The sequence below is a fragment of the Triturus cristatus genome, chromosome 5_2 (genome assembly GCF_964204655.1).
Source record: "Triturus cristatus chromosome 5_2, aTriCri1.1, whole genome shotgun sequence".
In the NCBI taxonomy this organism is placed as follows: Eukaryota; Metazoa; Chordata; class Amphibia; order Caudata; family Salamandridae; genus Triturus; species Triturus cristatus.
The window spans coordinates 1,011,504,626-1,011,526,337 of record NC_140588.1 but is presented as its reverse complement, the minus strand read 5'-3'; the positions used below and the strand labels follow the sequence as shown (position 1 = coordinate 1,011,526,337).

General features: G+C 49.2%; 1 protein-coding gene across 1 annotated transcript in view; it reads left to right on the top strand.

Moving 5' to 3' along the window:
- The window catches only part of LAS1L (LAS1 like ribosome biogenesis factor), a 394,614-nt gene extending 374,171 nt beyond the window's left edge, over nt 1–20,443 (top strand). The window contains exon 13 of the mRNA XM_085608289.1: nt 19,749–20,443. Within this exon, the coding sequence (XP_085464415.1) occupies nt 19,749–19,833 (85 nt within the window). The 3' untranslated portion in view covers nt 19,834–20,443. The remainder of the gene's footprint in view (nt 1–19,748) is intronic.
- The last annotated feature ends 1,269 nt before the right edge of the window (nt 20,444–21,712 follow it).

The following is a 21,712-nucleotide window of genomic DNA, read 5'->3' as shown; positions in this document are numbered from 1 at the left end:
CTACATATTTCGAATTGTAATGTGACCTTTTTTTCCGTAAAGCAATGAGTTGCTGATTTGGTGCAGTCCACAATGTGCAAAAAAAGTGCAGGTGCTCTTGTGTGGTGGGTTTGTGGTATGCATAGAACTGAGTCATACCAGCAAAATACAGCAGGACTTCTTTTTGGATGTGAAACCAGATCTTTAGCTTACAGGGAAATAGGGCAGGAAACCACTGTTTCCAACTGAACCTTCAGAAGCGAACAGGTGGATCCTCTACCCTTCTGCGATGACAAACGGACATTCTACCATCAAAACCCACTTTGCTCTGTGAGACAAACGTCTAACGCAAAGTTATGAAACGAAGAGCCCGATTGTAGCCTTATATATAACATCTGAAAAATTCTGACATTAAGTATAAAATACTTAAAACAATATATTGGGACGGCATTTGGAATACATTTTGTGCGCAGGAACAGTGCTTGTTTTTATCTTCAAATCACGCCACTGAAGAAGGGACTTTTTGAATCCTGAAACGCGTCTGGCGAAAAGATTAATCAGAGAAGCCTGTACCTGAATGCTACCTGTTTGCAAGTTGTGAATTAAAGCAAGTGCGATCCAGCTTCTTGTGGCCTCACTCCTTTGGGGCTTACCTGTATGATGGATATATATATATATATATATGGATATATATATAATATATATATATATATATATATATATATATATATATATATATATATACCTACTGGCGGTCGCCAGTAGGTAGTTATAGTTAGGACCCCTTTTCCATAGGAAAACCTCAACATTCTATTTTGAATAACTTTGGCGCCGGTCGATGAATCCTCGCGAATTTCTCAAAATAGGTGGGGCGCTACGCTCCGCTCCTACCCTGAAAGTCTCGGGGGGATTCGTCAAGCGGGGGCTGAGATAAAAGGGGGGTCCCAAAACGCATTTTTCCATAGGACCTTTAGAACGAGCTACAGCCCGAACGGCCGAACAGAATTACTAGAAATTTGGCAGAGAGGTAGTCCCTAGGTCAAGGAAGTGCCTTTTGTAGGTTTGGTGTAAATCTGTTCAGTAGATTCTGAGAAAATAGCCTTTAAATCAATATATATATCTGAGCCCGCTTACCGTACGCTTACCGTACGCTTACCGTAAGCGTACGGTGGCGTGCGCGAGCGCGATTCTGATTGGCTCTTAGATCTTAGTAAACATTCGAATCGGCCGAAACCAGGAAGCGGCGTCCGCCATTTTGTCTCTCGCACTGAGTGTTGTTTATCAAACATGATGGCCAAAAACATGTTACTGGGCTGTTATGACAACTCCCTCCCACATAGTCATGTTGAGGGAGTCCCCAAACATCCCCCAAGAGCAAAAACGGTTTTATTTTTTTTTCGGCAATTTCGCCGAGTACGCTTACCGTACGCTTACCGTAAGCGTACGGTAAAAATAAAAAAAACACTATCCACACTTACCCCACCCCCTGTGCTTTTGGTGGCCGTAGGCCACCAACTGTACAGGGCTTATTAATAGGTAAAAAAAACTAAATTTTGGCAACATGAAATTATAAAATCGAAATAAAAAAAACACTATCCACATTGACCCCACCCCCTGTGCTTTTGGTGGCCGAAGGCCACCAAATGTACAGGGCTTATTAAAGTTGATAAAAACCGTGCACGGAACGAACTGCGTTAAGTGGGCGCGCACGCCTCGAATGGCGTAAAGTAACTTAGCATTTAAAAAACCGTACAAATTCACTGAAAAAACCATAGGTTTCACACACGTTATAGTTAGGAATTAGCATTTAAAAAACCTTGCAAATTCACTGAAAAAACCATAGGTTTCACACATGTTATAGTTAGCGGAAATTTTACTGATAAAAAACCAGTGAAATTGCCCCGTTATAGTTAGTGCTGGCAACTATAACTCACGCGACCGCAATCTTCTGCTGATGACATATGTGTCTTTATGAAAAAAAAATATTTGTAATATATGTATAGCTAAAAATGTATGGAAGAAGACATGGGCAAATAAGTGTCTAAATACAGTATTAGCATCAGCAGAGGATTGCGGTCGCGTGAGTTATAGTTGCCAGCACTAACTATAACGGGGCAATTTCACTGGTTTTTTATCAGTAAAATTTCCGCTAACTATAACATGTGTGAAACCTATGGTTTTTTCAGTGAATTTGCAAGGTTTTTTAAATGCTAATTCCTAACTATAACGTGTGTGAAACCTATGGTTTTTTCAGTGAATATATATATATATATATATATATATATATATATATATATATATATATATATATATATATATATTAACGTTCCACAGTTTGTCCACAAAAGTGCACTCCTCACCAGGGCAAAATAAAGCTCAGCATGGAAAAGGTAAGCAAGTTTCCTCATAAATGTTCAAGTGCCCAACGCGTTTCAGAATTGACTTCCTTGTTCACGGGCAGCAGCAAATTCTAAAATCAAGCAAGACTGTATTAGCACTCCTTTTGAATCCTCTTTAATAACGTTCAAGTGAACATCACGTGTCAAGCAGTGCATGCTGGTCAAAACAGTCCGATATCACAATCACTCTGAATTGCTGCTTAATATTATCCAAATTAATTAATACCCTTGATGCGGTCGATGAAACAAAGCGCCTTCACCATGCCACATGAGAGCGTCCCAGGAGTCCGCATGGCTTCACACTCCCAAAGCCGCAGACCCGCCATATATATCGGCGGTGGTGCACTTACCGGCCGGACCAGCCGTATTATTAACGTTCCACAGTTTGTCCACAAAAGTGCACTCCTCACCAGGGCAAAATAAAGCTCAGCATGGAAAAGGTAAGCAAGTTTCCTCATAAATGTTCAAGTGCCCAACGCGTTTCAGAATTGACTTCCTTGTTCACGGGCAGCAGCAAATTCTAAAATCAAGCAAGACTGTATTAGCACTCCTTTTGAATCCTCTTTAATAACGTTCAAGTGAACATCACGTGTCAAGCAGTGCATGCTGGTCAAAACAGTCTGATATCACAATCACTCTGAATTGCTGCTTAATATTATCCAAATTAATTAATACCCTTGATACGGTCGATGAAACAAAGCGCCTTCACCATGCCACATGAGAGCGTCCCAGGAGTCCGCATGGCTTCACACTCCCAAAGCCGCAGACCCGCCATATATATCGGCGGTGGTGCACTTACCGGCCGGACCAGCCGTATTATTAACGTTCCACAGTTTGTCCACAAAAGTGCACTCCTCACCAGGGCAAAATAAAGCTCAGCATGGAAAAGGTAAGCAAGTTTCCTCATAAATGTTCAAGTGCCCAACGCGTTTCAGAATTGACTTCCTTGTTCACGGGCAGCAGCAAATTCTAAAATCAAGCAAGACTGTATTAGCACTCCTTTTGAATCCTCTTTAATAACGTTCAAGTGAACATCACGTGTCAAGCAGTGCATGCTGGTCAAAACAGTCCGATATCACAATCACTCTGAATTGCTGCTTAATATTATCCAAATTAATTAATACCCTTGATACGGTCGATGAAACAAAGCGCCTTCACCATGCCACATGAGAGCGTCCCAGGAGTCCGCATGGCTTCACACTCCCAAAGCCGCAGACCCGCCATATATATCGGCGGTGGTGCACTTACCGGCCGGACCAGCCGTATTATTAACGTTCCACAGTTTGTCCACAAAAGTGCACTCCTCACCAGGGCAAAATAAAGCTCAGCATGGAAAAGGTAAGCAAGTTTCCTCATAAATGTTCAAGTGCCCAACGCGTTTCAGAATTGACTTCCTTGTTCACGGGCAGCAGCAAATTCTAAAATCAAGCAAGACTGTATTAGCACTCCTTTTGAATCCTCTTTAATAACGTTCAAGTGAACATCACGTGTCAAGCAGTGCATGCTGGTCCACCACCGCCGATATATATGGCGGGTCTGCGGCTTTGGGAGTGTGAAGCCATGCGGACTCCTGGGACGCTCTCATGTGGCATGGTGAAGGCGCTTTGTTTCATCGACCGTATCAAGGGTATTAATTAATTTGGATAATATTAAGCAGCAATTCAGAGTGATTGTGATATCGGACTGTTTTGACCAGCATGCACTGCTTGACACGTGATGTTCACTTGAACGTTATTAAAGAGGATTCAAAAGGAGTGCTAATACAGTCTTGCTTGATTTTAGAATTTGCTGCTGCCCGTGAACAAGGAAGTCAATTCTGAAACGCGTTGGGCACTTGAACATTTATGAGGAAACTTGCTTACCTTTTCCATGCTGAGCTTTATTTTGCCCTGGTGAGGAGTGCACTTTTGTGGACAAACTGTGGAACGTTAATATATATATATATATATATATATATATATATATATATATTTTTCCTGGAGTTTTTATATAGCGCAAAATTGACTCGAAGGTATCAGAGCGCTTTACATGAGCACCAGTTGTATTACAGATGGACACATTCATATATATATTTTTTGTGGGCATGGGGAGATAACCTGATTTGCCCAGAACCACAGGATTTTGAGCGTCCTGACGAAACTCGAACCCAGTTGGCCAACTTCGAGGCCCACCGCTCTAGCCGTTAGGCCCGTAGGGTCTCCAACCAATAGCTCGTGAGCTACTGTAGCTCTCGAGCTACCTCTGAGTGCTCACCTGTGTGCAGCCCAGCTTATTAAATTAGAAATATTTTTCTTGGTTGATTTAATATACATATAACAAAACTAAAATTATACAACACTAATAATATTAGTAGCTCTCAATGCGTTTCATTAAACATAAGTAGCTCTCAGTACAGAAAAGGTTGGAGACCCACTCACTGCCACATCCTCTCTTATTCAGCGCACCGTCTCCTATGTGTGTACAAAAAGGCTAATGAATCAGGTCGATGACAGAGCCATGGGGCTGGAAAGAGCGAGGGAGAGCGTCGGGCCAGCAATCCCAAAAAGGGTTGGGGAGAGGGGAGGAAAGAGGGCGTGAACAACAGCAGTTGTGGCGATGAACAGGGGGAAGGAGGGGGGTGAAAGGAAAGGAAAACAGAAGGCTCAGGTATAAGGCCCTAGATCCAGGGGGCAACACCATTGGGGCAAAACAGAGGTGTAACCGCAGCAATAAATTAAACAGCGGTGATTGAAACGACAACAAGCTACTCAACAAGGCGGACCTAACATAGCAATGCATAGCAAAACACTGCAAAATACAACTGAAGAGGAATAGGCATGATACAACACCACTTTTATACAAAGTAAGAGAGAGGCATGCTGACAGTAGTATTATAGTCAGCCGTTCATCCTGAGAGTTCTGTAGGCCTCTTCGTGCAGCGGCCGGTGCAAAAAACAACAGTAATGGCAAGAAAGTGTGTGTCTCAGACACAGAGCTGATTGGGTTTCAGCAGGGAGCCGGATTTGTCACGGTCCCGGTCCTGAGTAAGAGCATCCAGTTGTTTGAGGGCGATCCTGAGATCGGGTCAGGGGGTTCAGCTGTCTGTCCTCACCAGGAATCCAATTTTCTCCAGATATGAGGGGGGTGTCATTTGCTTGAAGGGTGGGGTTCAGCAGATGAGTCCAACGGTCTATACTTAATCTTTTGCTTAGAGAGTCTATCCAGGAAGGAGCGCAGTGCCCACAGGTCGGAAAAGTCCTTGGACCTGCAAACCTTCGTGATCCACATGGGGGCAGGTTCGAACAGTCCAAACTTGATGCCCAGTTTCCGTAGTTAGGGCCGCAAAGCCAGGAAGGCCTTCCTCTTGTCATTGGCCTCCCGAGAGAAGGCAGTGGCTATGCGAATTTCACGCCCCTCATAAGTGTGTGTACCAGGAAACAGGCTGAGGTCAGGAGTTGCCATACCTGCTTATTTCAAGGAAAGCAGGCAATAAGAGGGTGTGGCCGGTCCGATGTAGCCGGGTGGGGGGGGGAGGGCCACACGATGAGCCCGCTGTATTTCCAGGGTAGGAGAAGTTCAGTCCTGTGAGCGTGGGGAGAAGTTCCCGGAGGAAGCCCCTGACATCCGAGCCCTATGCATATTCTGGAAATCCGAAAAACCAGACATTGTCCCTTCGTCTTCTATCTCCCAGGTCGGTGAGCTTGTTCTGCAGGTGCCGGAGTTCCTGCTCTCTATCCGGGATGCTGTTGAGACGTTCTTATGCGGTCGAGATAATATGCTCCGCCCCCTCCTGAAAGCCTGCCATGTCAGATCATATGGATAGTCTCAGTAATGAGGTCCAATATCTTGGAGTCCAAGCCTTCAAAGCGGCGACCTACCGCAGTGATCTCCTGCAAGATGTGGTCCATTGTAGTATCCGGCTGCATGTGGGGGTGGGTGGCCACAGTAGCCGAGGCAGTATACGCCGCTAGGGGAGCAGCCATGGAACGTAGTTGGGAGATCGCCTCCGTGATGAGTAGCTGGCGAAAGGTTTTGCTGGTGAATTTACTGGAGGACATCTGCGACGTGGGAGGCAAGGAAGAGAGAAGTCCGGACACCTAGTGTGGCGGTACAGGTTGTGGCCAACAGATGAACCACTTCTTGTAGCGCCGCTCAGTGAGGATGAACCATTCATGGACAGATAAGCCTGGAGGGTGATGCATCGAAGTAGCATTGTTCAATTCAAGCTGCACGCCCCAAATCCATCCAGAGCTGCTCCAAGGGAAACGATTCAGCCCCCCTCGGGGTGCACTCCGGCCTCAAACACTGGAGATCACGAGCTTTGCAAATGTCAGTTTCAGGACCTATTAGATGCCAGTGGTCAGATGCCACAGAATGTTCGAGGGGCGCAAGGGCTCTATGTTCAGGTTACACAGCTGCTGTAGCCTTTGTTATGTTAAGTTAAAATTTCTTATAAAGCGCTCATACACCGATTAGTTTCTTGGCGCTGAACTTAAGAATTTTGCTGGGACCTCATGTAATTAGTTGTCAACAAGTCTAATTATAGGCTTGGATAAATAGCCAGGTCTTAAGATGTCTACGGAATCTAACAAATTCTGTGCAGGTTCTAATGTCTAACGGGAGAGTGTTCCAGAAGCTGGGCGCCAATACTGCAAACCTGCAGCCACTTATTCGTTTCTGTTTATAGGAAGGAATGGTTAAGAGGTTCTTATGGGCCGAGCGTAAGCTCCATGCAGGTAGGTATTTCTGGACAAGTCTGGATATAAATTATGGGTTAGCACCATGCAAGGCTTGAAATATGAGGCAACCAACTGTAAACGCACATCTTTGCAGGATGGGTAGCCAGTGTAGCTCTTTCATAGTGGGAGAGATGTGTTCCCATCTAGGTTGTTGGGAGATCAGCCTTGCTGCCTGGTTCTGAACCATCTGCAGTTTTTTTGTAAGATAAAGTGGAATGCCAAAGTAAAGAGAATTGGCATAATTCAGGTGAGACATCACCATTGCTAGGACCACTTGGATTAAGGCTTCCCGAGTAAGTAATCTCCTAATCTTCCTCAGCTGAAAGAAACCAGTGGAGGTCACGACTCCTATATGAGATTTCATAGTGAGATCGCTATTGATGATCACTCCCAGACTTTTAGCTGAGGAAGAAGGGTTAGGTGGGGAGCCAAGATCACTTGGCCAGAAATATGCACTCCAGGGGTTCAGGGGACCACCTATCAGAATCACTTCTGTTTTATCTGAGTTCAGTTTTAACTGGTTGTTGTTCATCCAGTCACGTATGTGTAACATTGTTGCCTGGAATTCAGATATCGAGTCAGATGAATTATCGATTGAAAACACCAGTTGCAGATCATCTGCATAATTATATTTTTTGGTGTCCATGGTCCTACAAAGTCCAAATTAGTATTCAGACAGCCTGGGGTCTTGAAGGCATCAGTAGCGTGGGCTAAGAAAGGAGGGGTAGTGAGAGGGTAGGCACTCCTGTGGCCAACGGGTCAAGCGCTGCAAGCTACTCATTGAAGATCCCAAGGTCTGAAGGGCAAGGCGGGCCCCCAACTGCAGCTGGAGGTGACCCAGCAGCTCCACGAGGGTAAGGTGTGACGAGGCTTGTGGTGTCGAATAGTATCTGGTAGGCCACGGTGAAGCCGCACGCCCGTCGGAGGTGAAGGACGCTGCGTGCCCCAGTGTTACAGGTCCTCTTGTGCGGCTGTTAAGCAAGCAACAGGTCTAGCTGACAATGCAGTAAGACGCACGCTGAGGGAGCTCCGGCAGGCCGCCGCGCACTAAAGCAATTCTCGCGGAGCTGGGGTCCTTCTGCCGCTGAACCCGGGGTGCCCTCGTTGCGACTGGTGAGGGGCACCCTTTGGCGAGCGGAGGATCGCTCAGGAGCAGTGGCAGCGGTGCCTACGCTGCAATCCCTTGATCTGGCGGTTGGTGCGCCCGCCATTTTACGGCGCCCGGATCGGTGGGAGTGCTCACTCCAGGAGCGGAAGGCGCCAGCTGTTGAACCGGGGCACATGCGTGGACTGACGGGTGGCGGCCCTGTAGCTGACCCGGGGTCGCCATCTTGCATACCGCGCCGGTAGAACGCCTCTGGGCCTGGGATCCTGCTGGCTGACTCACCGGCCCGGCGGGGCCTTTCTATAGTTCGACAGTCGGTGGCACAGTGAACTTGGCAGAGGACGGCAGAGACGGCCGTGGCAGCTCGAGAGACTCTCGGATCCCCAGGGGTCTGCTGCGGCGGCAGACGCCATTTTGCCTGCGCCGGACAGTTGGACCCGGAGTAGCTGGCACTGTCCAGGGCGCGCGACCCTGAATTATCGCTGTGGGTCCTGTGGGGGACATTGGGGGTAAGCAGCCATCTTGACCAGCACAACGCAGCGCAATCGCCCTCAGTGAGGTCCGGATATTGCATTGGATCCCATCTGTTCCTCTGACACCGGCGCGGGCGGGAGGTGCCCTTACAAGCGCCGGCGGCCGCCATCTTGGGGGTCGCGAACCGGGGGCTCGTCGCGGGATCGGTTGGACCCGCGTAGACCCTCCTTGGGCTGCGCTGACATTCGGCCCGCAACAATTGTGCCGTACTGTCTTACTTACCTTCGGTAACGATGTATCTGTAAGAAACATTAGTTAGTTAGATTCCTCACCGACCCACCCATCCTCCCCGTTCTGCGAACTGATATCTAGGGTTAAGGCTATCCTTTTCAGGGCCCTAGATGTTTTGGCACCAGTGTCGGTTTCTTGCATGGCTCTGCGTTCCTGGCACGGAAAGCTATGTACAAGAACTGACGTCCGCGCGCAAGGGCGGCATCTAAGTACTCCGACGTCATTCCGGCGCACGACGCCAACGACGGACGCGGAGCCGCAGACGACGCCTAGCGACGCGCAAGGGGTATTGCTACAAAAATCTTCCGGATCCAGTCTGACGCCTGGGGATATTCTAAGGTGAGGAATCTAACTAACTAATGTTTCTTACAGATAGATCGTTACCGAAGGTAAGTAACTTGTTCTTCGGCCCGCAACAATTTTGCCGTGCTGTCCTGGAAGTGGTGGTGCGGCTTCCCGGAGGCGGCAGGGCCAGTGGGAGGCATCCCGGGTCGGCTGGCAGCCCGACGATCGCACCTGCTGCCCGCCATTTTGTGGAGTGGAGAGGCCCGGATTACAGAGGCTGGGGGAAAGAGCGGGCCATCGCAGACACGTGGTGAGCTGCTGGTGGCTGGGTGGCCTGGCGGTGAGTGGCACTTTTATATGAAGGGCGGTGGCTGAAGCGAACGTGGGGAGAACCTTGACTGCGGGGAGCCCGGCGGGTTCTTTGCTTTCAGTGCCCTGCTCTTGTAATGTGAAGGGGCCTTGCGCTTGGAGTTGGCTGTAGCCCGGGCCGCTTCTATGCAGGACTGATGTGTACCAGGGACTTGGGGATTCCCATGAAGGGGGGTTTCCTGGCGCCTCTCCTGGTTGCTGCCTGTCCCCAATTGGATCGCTCCCGCGAGCCACCTGACGCTCATTCGGCCTGCCTGACCAGCCTGCCCTTCCCGCTGGATGGCACCTGCCCCTACCCTTGGGGGGACACTTCCTTACAGCGCCAGTGGGGTGGGGACTGTTACTGCGTCTGTGCATCACCCCCAGCTGTTGCCGCTCGCTTTGCTGGACTGCTCCTCTCCACTGACCTGGGAACTCTCCTGAATGAGGGCTCATCTGCGATATTTCGCCCGGCGCTGTTAGTGTTGGGCTGCGACCTCCGGGGCTGCACTTGTCGGGCCTGATCTTGGGCTGGTGGCCCCTACTCTGGGGAGGTAAAAGTTTGGAGCTATCCCTGCTGGAGGGGTGGTGGGGTGGCTGAGCGACCTGGCTAAGCGACCCGGCTGGGGCAGTGTGCTGTGTTCGGGGGGTCTGGCTGCATGTTCCTGCGTGGCCCTAGTGTGCTTTAAAGGGCTGCTGTGGGGTTGACGGGCTACTTGCATCTAGAGTACGGCGGAGGTGTGGTGGCGGCCTACATACTAGGACTCCCTCCTCGGCACCGTCTGGGCTGCCTGGGTCTGCGATGGGGCTGAACACATCTGGCGGGGCCTGTGACGGGGGACAGAGCCTCCAGTGCGGTCAGAGTTTTGCAGAAGCAGCGGGGGGTTCTCCGTTACCTGTTAGGACTTGACACCGGCTGTACAACCGTGACGCCAGTATGACGCGCACTAATAGAGGCAAAGACGCTTCAGGGCCAGACCCTAAGGACAACTCGGTGGCGGCAATGTGGGGCAAGACCTCCCCGTCTGCACCCGCTGAGGGGCAAATGCCGGCTGGGGGGATTCGTCCCCGGTGACACAGGCCTTTATGACCTCCTTCATGTCTGAATTGAAATCTGAGATCGGCCCCCTGCGTACTGAAGTGCACTCCTGTGTTCGAGAGCTCCGGAAGGAGGTCACAGATCTTGGCGGACGAGTAGACGGGCTGGAAAAGACGGTTGATGCCCGGACGGAAGACCAGGAGCAGCTTTGGCAGCGCCTGGCTGTCCTGGTGGACCAACACATAAAATTGCAACTGAAGCAGGAGGATTTAGAAAATCGAAGTCGCCTGAATAACCTCCGCATCCGGGGGGTTCCTCTTGGAGCGAAAGGGAAAGACATTATGGCCTATGTGGCACAGCTGCTGCACGAAGTGTGGGGAGATGACGACGCCTCCCCCCCCCCCCCCCCGGCCCTGGATCGGGCTCACCGGGTTTCTGGGCCTGCGGGCAGATCGGGCCTTCTTCCTGACATTTTAACCAGGGTCCACTTTTTTACAGAAAAGGAAGCTATTCTACGGGCGGCACGAGCCAAGCAAGACCTCACGTATGAGGGGAACAAGATCCAGATTTTTCAGGACCTGGCCCCCACAACCCTGAGATGCCGCCGCGACTTCAAACCTGTGACGGATAAGTTGCGGAGCTTGAATATCTCCTATCAGTGGGGTCACCCCTTTGCCCTTATTTTTACATGGGAGTCCAGGCGTAGGGTGATCCGGCCCTACAGGGATGCGGCGCAGTTGCTTCGACTCCACCCCCCCCCCCCCCAGGCTCCCCCCCTCCCCCCCCCTCACGGCCCGCCAGCCCCACTCGTCCTACGTCCTCTGCACGGGTGCCTGCTAAGCGGTCCTGGTCGACTGTGCATCGGCGCAGGCGCTCCCCTCCCTTCAACGAACAAGACTCCTTACAGGCTAAGCAGGACATTATAGAACACATTAGGTCCTTGGAAGGTGACCAGTCCGAATCTGGTCCAGATTCTCCAACCTCGTGATCAACGGCTCATGCATCTGTGATGGCTCCTGGAACCCCTCTCTGAGATCACTGCTCCTTCTGGCCTAGCACTTTCTAGTCAGACTTGATGTATGGTGGGGGGTGGTCTTGCAGTTCTTCAGCTCCCAGCCTTTATTTCTTGTGCGGGGTGGCTAGAGCCAGAGCCCTCTACCTGGACGAACTCGAGAGCAGCGGACGACGTACCCCCCTCTGTTCCAGGAAGAGTGACGTGTCTAGGCTTGTCCGAACCCTTGGGTGCAGGCTGGCCGGTGATTGGAACAGGAAAATGTGGCCTGGTTGGCCAACGTTGGGTTCATCTCTTTTTATTCTCTGCTTTCCTACTTGTTTGCATCTTTTCTCTTCCTTCTGTGTGGACGCTAGTCATGGCAGGCTTGTTGATAGAGTAGGCCCGCTACTGCGTTCCCTTCCCATTCCCCGGAAGCGCTTTCTACGATGGCATGATGGACTAAATTGGGATCTGTTCTCTATATGGCTGTTCCTGGCCCTTTAAAGATACTAACCCTTAATGTCAAGGGTCTAAATACCCCAATAAGCGGCAACAGGTGTGGCGCTATTTGCGACAACATAGCCCGGACATTCTCTTTGTGCAAGAAACCCACCTGCTGCGCATAGATACCCCCCGCATGGCGCACCCAAGCTATCCCCTCCAATTCTGGGCCTTGGCGGCTACCAAAACAGCCGGAGTGGCTATTTTCTGTAGATCTGGAATCAGGCAGGGGAATTCCAAAGTCTTTCATAGCCCAGATGGACGCTTCCTCAGGGCGGAGGTGAGGGTTGGGGGACGCCTACTTACACTGTGTAATGTCTATGCACCAAACCAGATGCAAGATTCCTATCTCCGAACACTTTTGCGGGAACATGTGCCACATGGTGAGCCCTCCCAAATTTTGGGGGAGATTTTAACCTTGTGTGGGACCCTGCGATGGACCATAGTGAAGCTTCTTCCAATGGGACGGGAGCCATGTCCTCCACCCTAAGGAAACAGATAACAGACCTTGGCTTGCTGGATGTATGGCGATACCACTTTCCGGAGGTGCGGGACTACTCGTACTACTCCCATGTCCACCGTTCGTACTCGCATATTGATTATTTATTCATCTTGCACGATACCGTGAGAGACACGTTAGGGGCCTCTATGTCTGACATATTGCTATCTGATCATGCCCATGTGGAGCTCCTACTGCAGGACCCGGCCGCCTCTCCTGCCTTCCCTCCGAGGTGGCGTTTGCCGTTGCATGTCTTACGTGATCCGGCAGATGTGGAGAGCATACGGACCGCCATTGATTCCTACTTTGACCTTCCTGAGACTCCCTTTCAAGTGGTGTGGGATGCATTTAAGGCTACAATCCGCGGTCACATCACATCCTTAGCGATTGCACGGGCGCGGCAGGCCCGCCGCCTGGAGGACAGCCTTTCTAAGGACATTAAGGCGCTAGAGCAAAAAATCAGGGTCATTCTTCGGTCACGAGTCGGCGACTACTTGCTAACCTCCGGGATCAGCTTTGCGCGCTACGCACTAGTAAGGCAGAGCGGTCCCTGTTAACCCTAAAACAACGATATTTTGAGGGGGGAGATAAGGTGGGCAGAGCGCTGGCGCAGCGCTTGAGGGCCAGTGCGGCGAAGGCCCATATAGCGAATATCCAAGCACCGGATGGGACCTGGGCCACCACGGAACGAGCTAAATGCGAGGCCTTTAGGGCTTATTACGCTGCCCTCTATAAGGTGGCAACCCCCTCTCCAGCCCGTACAGATGATATTTTAGCCCAGTGTCCCTGGACTCCAATCCACCCACATCATGCCAAACAATTTGAAGACCCTCTCACGGCGGAGGAACTGCAGGCAGTGTTGAAGGATCTACCTCTCGGGAAGACGCCGGGACAAGATGGCCTGCCATTGGTTTTTTACTGTATGTTCCTACCGCAACTCCAACCACATCTTCTGCGGCTGTATAACATCTTCTCTGGCATGGAGGGGCCGTCGCCCTCCATTGGTATGGCTGAAATAGCCCTTATCCCCAAACCGGGTAAGGACCCCACGCTGTGTGCATCATATCGCCCCATTGCTTTGTTGAACAGGGACCTCAAAATTTACACCAAAATGCTCGCCAGACGCTTGGATCCACACATGTCTAGTCTTGTGGAACCGGATCAAGTTGGCTTCATCCGCAACAGGCAAGGGGCGGATAATGTATGTAGAATTGCGCATCTGGTGGGGAAAGCCCAGCACTGGAAGATACCAGCCTGCCTTCTCTCGTTGGACACAGAGAAGGCATTTCATTGAGTGGATTGGGGCTTTCTCCGAGCGGTGCTGCTGAAGGTCGGACTGGGCAGGAATATGATTTCTATGATCATGGCCAACTTATCTTTCTCCGCAAGCCCGGCTTCGAGTTAATGGGTAACTCACAGACCCTTTTTCAATATCTAGAGGTACACGGCAGGGCTGTCCCTTGTCACCTTTGTTGTTTGCCCTGGTGGTAGATCCCCTAGCAGAGATGATCAGACAGCACCCGGACATACATGGGATTTTCCTTGGTGGCCGGCAAAACAAGGTAGCGCTCTTCGTGGATGATCTCATCCTTACCTCATCGCGCCCACATATATCCCTTCCAACGTTCCTTGCTCTGCTGCAGTCTTTTGAGCGAGCTTCGGGCCTCACAATTAATCATGGCAAATCGTGGGCTCTGAATCTCACGATCCCGACAGAAGAGGTACCAATCTTGAAAACGCTCGCTCCTTATCAATGGGCAACGGAGCATATCCGGTACCTCGGACTCCAATTGACCCCCACCTTGGATACATGGACCCAGGTGAATTGGCGAGAATGCAGGAGGACTGTTTTGGAAGATTTGCGGGGTTGGAAAAACCTAACGGTTTCCTGGTTGGGTAGGCTAAATGCCGTAAAAATGTCAATCCTCCCTAAAATCTTATACTTATTTCAATGTCTCCCCACCCCTGTACCGCAACACCAAATACAGGGCCTCCAGCGAGATCTCATTCGCTTTATTTGGGGCGGACGCAGGCCACGATTCTCCCACACATGTCGCCGCGTGATAGAGGGGGATTAGCGTGCCCTAACCTCTTGGACTATTATTGGGCCTCGCATCTCCGCTTTGTTTTGGAATGGATAGCCGTTGAGAGCGAAAAGGTGTGGTTCCATATGGACAGGACGGTAACTGGACGTTCTATCTGGGACCTTGCGTGGCATCATCGTATGGCGCGCTCACGCAGTGCATATATTGCAGTGCCTACCAAAACGGTTCTGGATATATGGGATGCAGTTGCAGTGCGTAAGGGATTAATGACTTTTCCTTCACCTCACACACCTATCTCTGGCAATCCATCATTTCCCCCGGCCTTCCATCCACAAGCCTTCGCTAATTGGACACAGGGGGGATGCAGGGTGATTGGCGATTTGTATGAGGGGGGAACGCTTAAGACGTTTGCCCGGTGTCGGGAGGACTTTGGTCTCCCGGTGAACGCGGGATTACAATATGCGCAGTTGTGACATTGGGTGTCCTCACCTGAGATGCAACAGGCTGCTATCCGTCGATTCACCCCGTTTGAACGGCTGGTCCGTTCCTTTGATGAATCAAAGGGCCTTATCTCTCGCACATATCAGATCCTGCAACATCCTCCAATCCTACCTCCGCACCCATATCAGCGCCAATGGCAAGCAACGTCAACCACGGAAATCACTTCAGCACAGTGGCATCGCCTATGGCGAGATATCCCTAGGGTCTATCGCAGTATACCGCAGAGGGAAAATGCATATAAAATCATGACGCAATGGTACTATACGCCTACTCGCCTGCACAAAATGTTCCCTAACTTGTCCCCATTGTGTTGGAGATGTTTGAAGGCTTCTGGGGATTTCATGCACATCTGGTGGGCGTGTCCGCTCTTGACCCTGTTCTGGAAGGAAATCCTTAGCCATATTAAGGAGGTACTGGGTTTTCCGGTGCCTGAATCTGCCACCATGATTCTTTTGGGCCTTAAGCCTATTAATCTGAAAGCACTCAGCCGCAGTGATTGGACTATAGCACTTCATATGCTTGGGGCGGCTAAACAAACTATAGCGTTGTACTGGAAAAAACTGGAATCTACCCCAATAGCTGCTTGGTACACGCGCTTATGGCATGTGATAACTATGGAACTTTTTACAGCGCGATTACAGTCACGTGACACACGCTTTACCGCTGTTTGGCGACCCCTAATCCAGTACCTCTGTAAAACAGAACATGCGCGTTACTTACCCTCCAAGCTTAGAGCGTTACGACTTTTTGAAGATGCCATACTTCCATCAGATCCTATTAGGCTCCTTGCGTAATCAGATCAGTCTTTGGAGATGTACTACATGGCAAGCCCCAAGACAAGCACTCCTAGCATCATGCACTGCCGCGTATATATTCCCGTCCGTCTGCCTAGCCGCTTTTGATACTGTCCATTTCTTCTCTCTTTTCCCTTCTTCCTTTCTGGCCTTTCTCTGTCTAGTCTCTACTATCCGCTTTGGACGGGCTCCTCGCCCGAGTTCCTATTGTTCATGTTGTTGCCTTGAAAAGGTCCAGACACTTCACATAATACTCTAATACTGCCATATATGTTTTGTTACGCGGCCGGCCCACCAGGGGCTGTAGGCGGCATGCTGTGTTTTAAATTGTCTTATGATGCCTTCACATATTTTTTAAAGAGCCTTGGATGAAACACAGCCGGCCCTAAATGGGTTGTAGGCTTAACGCTGTGTCAATGTGGACCTTGGTTCCCTTTTGTTCATATGAAAAAGGAATATAAAAAAACATTTAAAAAAACAAATAAACGCTCATGGTGAGAGAGCAGTGGCACAACCACTCTTTCCTATTTCACAATGGCTGGGTGTTTACTCAAATCCTTTTTGGGAGTGTATAGACAGGCTTGGATCATATATCCAGAATCGCCACAATAAAGGTATAATCCACCCTTTAGTTGTAGTTTTTAAAAAAAAATCTTCTGTCCAAGAACCCTTGCTGCCCCTATTTGCACAGGTCCACATTCATTTCTACTTATCTGCACAGGGGAATTGGTCAAGGCTTTTTCCTTTTTTTTAAAAAACATTTTTCCTGAAATATCCCATTAACAGGGCTACAGCTAAAAGTTCAAAAAGTGAAGCAGAAGTAAGTCAGGCATGCAAAATCCTCATTACTGTTCTGATGCTGTACCTGCTGAGTGCTCTTTTAGGCTGTATATATGATGAAATAACTCAATCAATCAAACATTTGTAAAGCGCGCTACACACCCGCGAGGGTCTCAAGGCACTGGGGGGAGGAGGGAGGGGTCAACTACTGATCAAACAGCCAGGTCTTGAGGAGTCTCCTGAAGGTCAGCAAGTCCTGGATCTGTCGAAGGTGGATGGGGAGGGTGTTCCATGTCTTGGCGGCGAGGTGGGAGAAGGATCTGCCGCCGGTGGTTGTTCGGTGGATGCGTGGGACTGTGGCGAGGTCAGCGGAGCTGGTGGTTGGGGGTGTAGAAGGTGAGTCGCTTTTGAGGTATGCTGGTCCAGCGTCGTGGAGTGCTTTGTGAGCATGGGTGAGGAGCTTGAAGGTGATCCTCTTGTTGACGGGAACCCAGTGCAGGTCCTTCAGGTGGGCGGTGATGTGGCTGTTGCAGTGGATGTCGAGGATGTGGCGTGTGTAGGCATTTTGTATGTGTTGGAGTCTCTTCTGGAGTTTGGCCATGGTTCCCGCGTAGAGGGCGTTGCTGTAGTCCATCCTGCTGGTGACGAGGGCCTGGGTGACCGTCCTTCTGGTTTCGGAGGGGATCCATCTGTAGATCTTGCGAAGCATGCGGAGGGTGTTGAAGCAGGAGGAGGAGACAGCGTTGACTTGTTGGGTCATTGACAGAGAAGAGTCCAGGATGAACCCCAGGTTGCGTGCATGGTCGGTGGGTGTCGGCGCAGTTCTCAGAGAGGCTGGCCACCAGGAGTCGTCCCAGGCGGAAGGGGTGGAGCCGAGGATGAGGACCTCCATCTTGTCAGAGTTCAGTTTCAGGTGACTGCTCTTCATCCATTCAGCGACGGCCTTCATCCCTGCGTGGAAGATTGTTCTGGCGGTGGCGGGCTCTTTGGACAGGGAGAGGATCAGCTGGGTGTTGTCGGCGTATGAGACTATGTTGAAGTTGTGTGATCGGACGATGTTGGCGAACGGTGTCATGTAGACGTTGAAGAGGGTCGGGCTGAGGGATGATCCATGGGGTACGCCGCAGGTGATCTTGGTGGCTTCGGATAGGAATGGAGGGAGGCGAACTCTCAGGGTTCTACCGGTGAGGAAGGAGGTGATCCAGTCCAGGGCTTTGTCGCGGATGCCCTCGTTGTAGAGGCGTGTGCCTAGGGTGTGGTGGCAGACGGTGTCGAAGGCGGCCAAGAGGTCCAGGAGGATGAGGGCTTCGGTTTTACCGTTGTCCAGCAGTGCCCTGATGTCGTCGTGGCGGCGATGAGGGCGGTTTCGGTGCTGTGGTTGCTGCGGAATCCAGATTAGGACGAGTCCAGTGTCTTGTTCTCTTTGAGGAATTGGGTCAGTTGTCTGTTGACTATCTTTTCGATGACTTTCCCCGGGAACGGGAGCAGGGAGATGGGCCGGAAGTTCCTTTTTGTTGTGGTGATTTATTTTTATAAGGTGCCATATTTGACTAACAAGGCAGTAAGTCCCTGTGAACAGCACCTGGTGGTCTGCGATGAAGCTGTGCGGCCTGTCCAAAATTGAGGACGCTTATGGAGGCTTAGGCCCTCCTGTGAGGCGGCAGAGAAGGCAGCTGGCGCTTGGCATCTTTGGGGCTCGATAAAGTGGCCAGGACCTCCCAGTGGCATCGCGAGGGCAAGGAGGTAACATGAGCCGATAAGGATGCGGTTCCCACAGCCGTTGAAGTTCCTCCTCCATCTGTGGGAACACTCCAGCACGTGGTGCTCTTTAGGACGTGGCTATCTTAGTCTGTGGCCAGAACATGCCCCCAATAAAGGATCCTGTCAAGTTGGATACTCCACTACATCAAAATCACCTATGAGCTAGCCGGAAGCAACCCTTTCAGGACATAAAAGCCTGTTCCACGTGGGCTAAGGCCACTACGAAGTTCATTAGCAAGAGGGGTGCCAGGCTGTGACATTGGTGTCTGTGCACATATTCACAACACACTACTGCCTTAACTGTCCGCTCTGACTGGTAGGCCATTTTGCTCACTCGGTCCTGCATGACTTTCTGTTCTGAGTCCACTCCCCGGAACCCTGCCACCTGTGGATGAGGCAAAACCGAAGGCGTTGATGGACGGAGTGTTGAACATTGCAAGCACTCACCCCCAGTCAACTGATCTGGGTTTAATCCATCATCATTTTTAAACTCACTCCTCCATCCCAGTTCAGACATGGCCATGACTGTGGATGAGGTACAGTTGTGATATCTATTCCAAAAGTAAGGAATCTGCTGTTACAAGTTTCTATCAGATGAACAAGTTACTTCTCTTTGGTAACACGCTTTCTAGTGGACACTCTGCCTAACCACAGATTCCTCACTGCTCTCTCATCTCTCCATTCTATGCAGTGGATTCCTGAACGTCACGATAAGGCTCTACTTTAGATTTTGGCAATTTTTCTTAGCCCTTTTTCCCTGAGGCCATAACGGAGAAAGCTGAGAAGCTGGCTTTAGCAGCAGGAGTGGCGCTTATGTGCAGTCCTGCACCATCGCTTTTGGTGTCGTACGGAGCCACATGGCTCCACCTATCCGTATGCAGGAGCACTGATGAGAAAATTCTCTAGTTCCAGTCTGGCACCTGGGGATATTGCTACGATAAGGAATCTGCGGTTAGATGGAGAATGCACCAGAAAGCGCGTTGACGGCGGTAAGTAATTTACTCTTTCCATTTCTCGTTAACTCAAAAGATTATGATTTTACTGGACATTTGTATGTCTTAAATAAAAGTGGTTCTGGCAAATAACATTCCTAACCAAATTATATTAGCCTGGTCATTGATACTGATTTGTCAAGGTTTATTCTGCCAAACTCAGTTGTTAGCGGCCTAATGAGCATTAGTTAGTGTGTAAAGTGCTATATGTTGAGTAATGCAGAGTTTTTCTTTGATCTGTAGAGCTGGAGAGTTTAGGGCTTCAGAAGGACTGCATTGGACACAAGCCGACCTTCATCGGATCAAGACTGGGATACAGTTGTTCTAGCATGCCACATAGGTGCAGCGAATCCAGGTCTGGATGACGGGCTCTTCACCATGTGCTATTGTAAAGTGCTGATCTGTGTGTTGCTGCTATTCTACTTTTATTTAAGTTTTATATACCGTAGAGAAAAGAAACCATTGAAAACTTTCAGAAGGCAACGAGTTACACAGTCTTTTAATTTTTTACTTCTGCTCACTACAACATTTGTGTGTGTTTTATTTTTAGTAGTTTGTTCAATGTGACAAAAACACAGTGGTTCAAGTATTGAACGAATATTATGGTTTTACTTCTCTGTTGGCCTTACAGTTTGCAAGCCTTGGCAGCCAGTGTGCCCTTATTCATGTTAAGCTAAATATTTTAGTAGCGATCGACTACCCTCTGTATTCTATTTGAAAGATAGTCGACAGCCGAGTTTCTTAATTCATATTGTTATCAAAGTTGTACCAGTGCATCAAGCGCTGTTCGCAAATTTCAGGGGCATGTTGTTGTGGGGTGTGGAGGAAGGTTGACAAATAATATCAGTTTTTTGCCTATTTTTTATTTTATTTTTCAGTTTCTTTTTCCGTTTCTGTATAATGCTACACTCGATTGTTAAATAAAACATTCCAGTCAATAATTTGGTCGTTGTGATTTTTATTCAAAATTGTTTGTGTGTGTGTGTGTGTGTGTGTGTGCTTATAGACAGTGCAAGGATATTGACAAAACAGGCCACTGAGAAGACAGTTATTAAATAGATGGCACAAACAGAAGCTTGCAGGTAACTGCCTCAAAGTCATAGAAATAACATTTTGGATTAGGCAAACTCATGGCTATGCTCTCGTTCCATTGGTTGTATGCTACAACCAAAAGCTTGAAGTGCTGCCCACGATGTTAGGAATTGTTTTATTTCACCCACTACCATCGCACATTTTTAGAGAGATACGAAGTATGATCCCAGAAATTAGCATATTCAATCCGAGTTTCATAAAGTAATTATTTGATTAATTTAAAAAAATAAGCCAATAGGTACGTATTTGATTGATATTTAGAATTTAAAATAAAAATAGTACTGTATAGATAGATTAGTGTAGATATCAGTGGAGGTGCATAGAATTCTCCATTAAGATGCCAAACATCGATGGCCTGATAGGAATCGGCGAGACCTGATGATGACTCCATCAAACTCGACTGGTAACTCTAGGCTGTATTTCCTAATGTGATTAATGGCTTCATATACCGCTCTATCCTCTGAATGTCGATTGCACAAGGACTGCGAACGTTCCAATTCATTTTTCATTTCTTTTTCAGCACAGCTTTGCAGGTTCCCCGCTCCATACAACATTCTCTGATGTACTGTCTTCAGTGTCTAAATAGGGCTTGTGTTCATCCGATTCTGTGGCTTCTTCTGTAAAAAAAATCGATTAGTTTTGAAATTATAGGTGTCCCTTGGAACGTTACTCTTTTCAGAATTATTGTCCTGGACTCTTAGGAGCTGTAAGTCGTACCTGCCACTTGACAGTATCAATTTTTTTCCTTAGCAAGAGACTCAAAATAGGACTGAACTTTGTTACTAGAAATGGAGCATAATATTCCAAATATATGAAGGATTTTGCTAGCATAACAGTGAATAGTTCTAAGCGGCTTTCCAGTTTTCTATCGAAAGCAGTCGCCCAGGCCATCAGTGTTGATTGATATGTGACATGGTGTAAAGGTTTATGTCACTTGTCCAGGCGAGGAATACCTGCATGAGCACAAGTAGATGTTGGTCATAACAGGCACAGCACGTTCACTTTCAGTGCACAAGGTGAGATTTAACACAGCTCCTACGTATATTTAAAGCAACCAATCAGGTAGGCAGAGTGCAAGGGCCATTTCTACACCATCCAGCCTGTAACTGATGCAA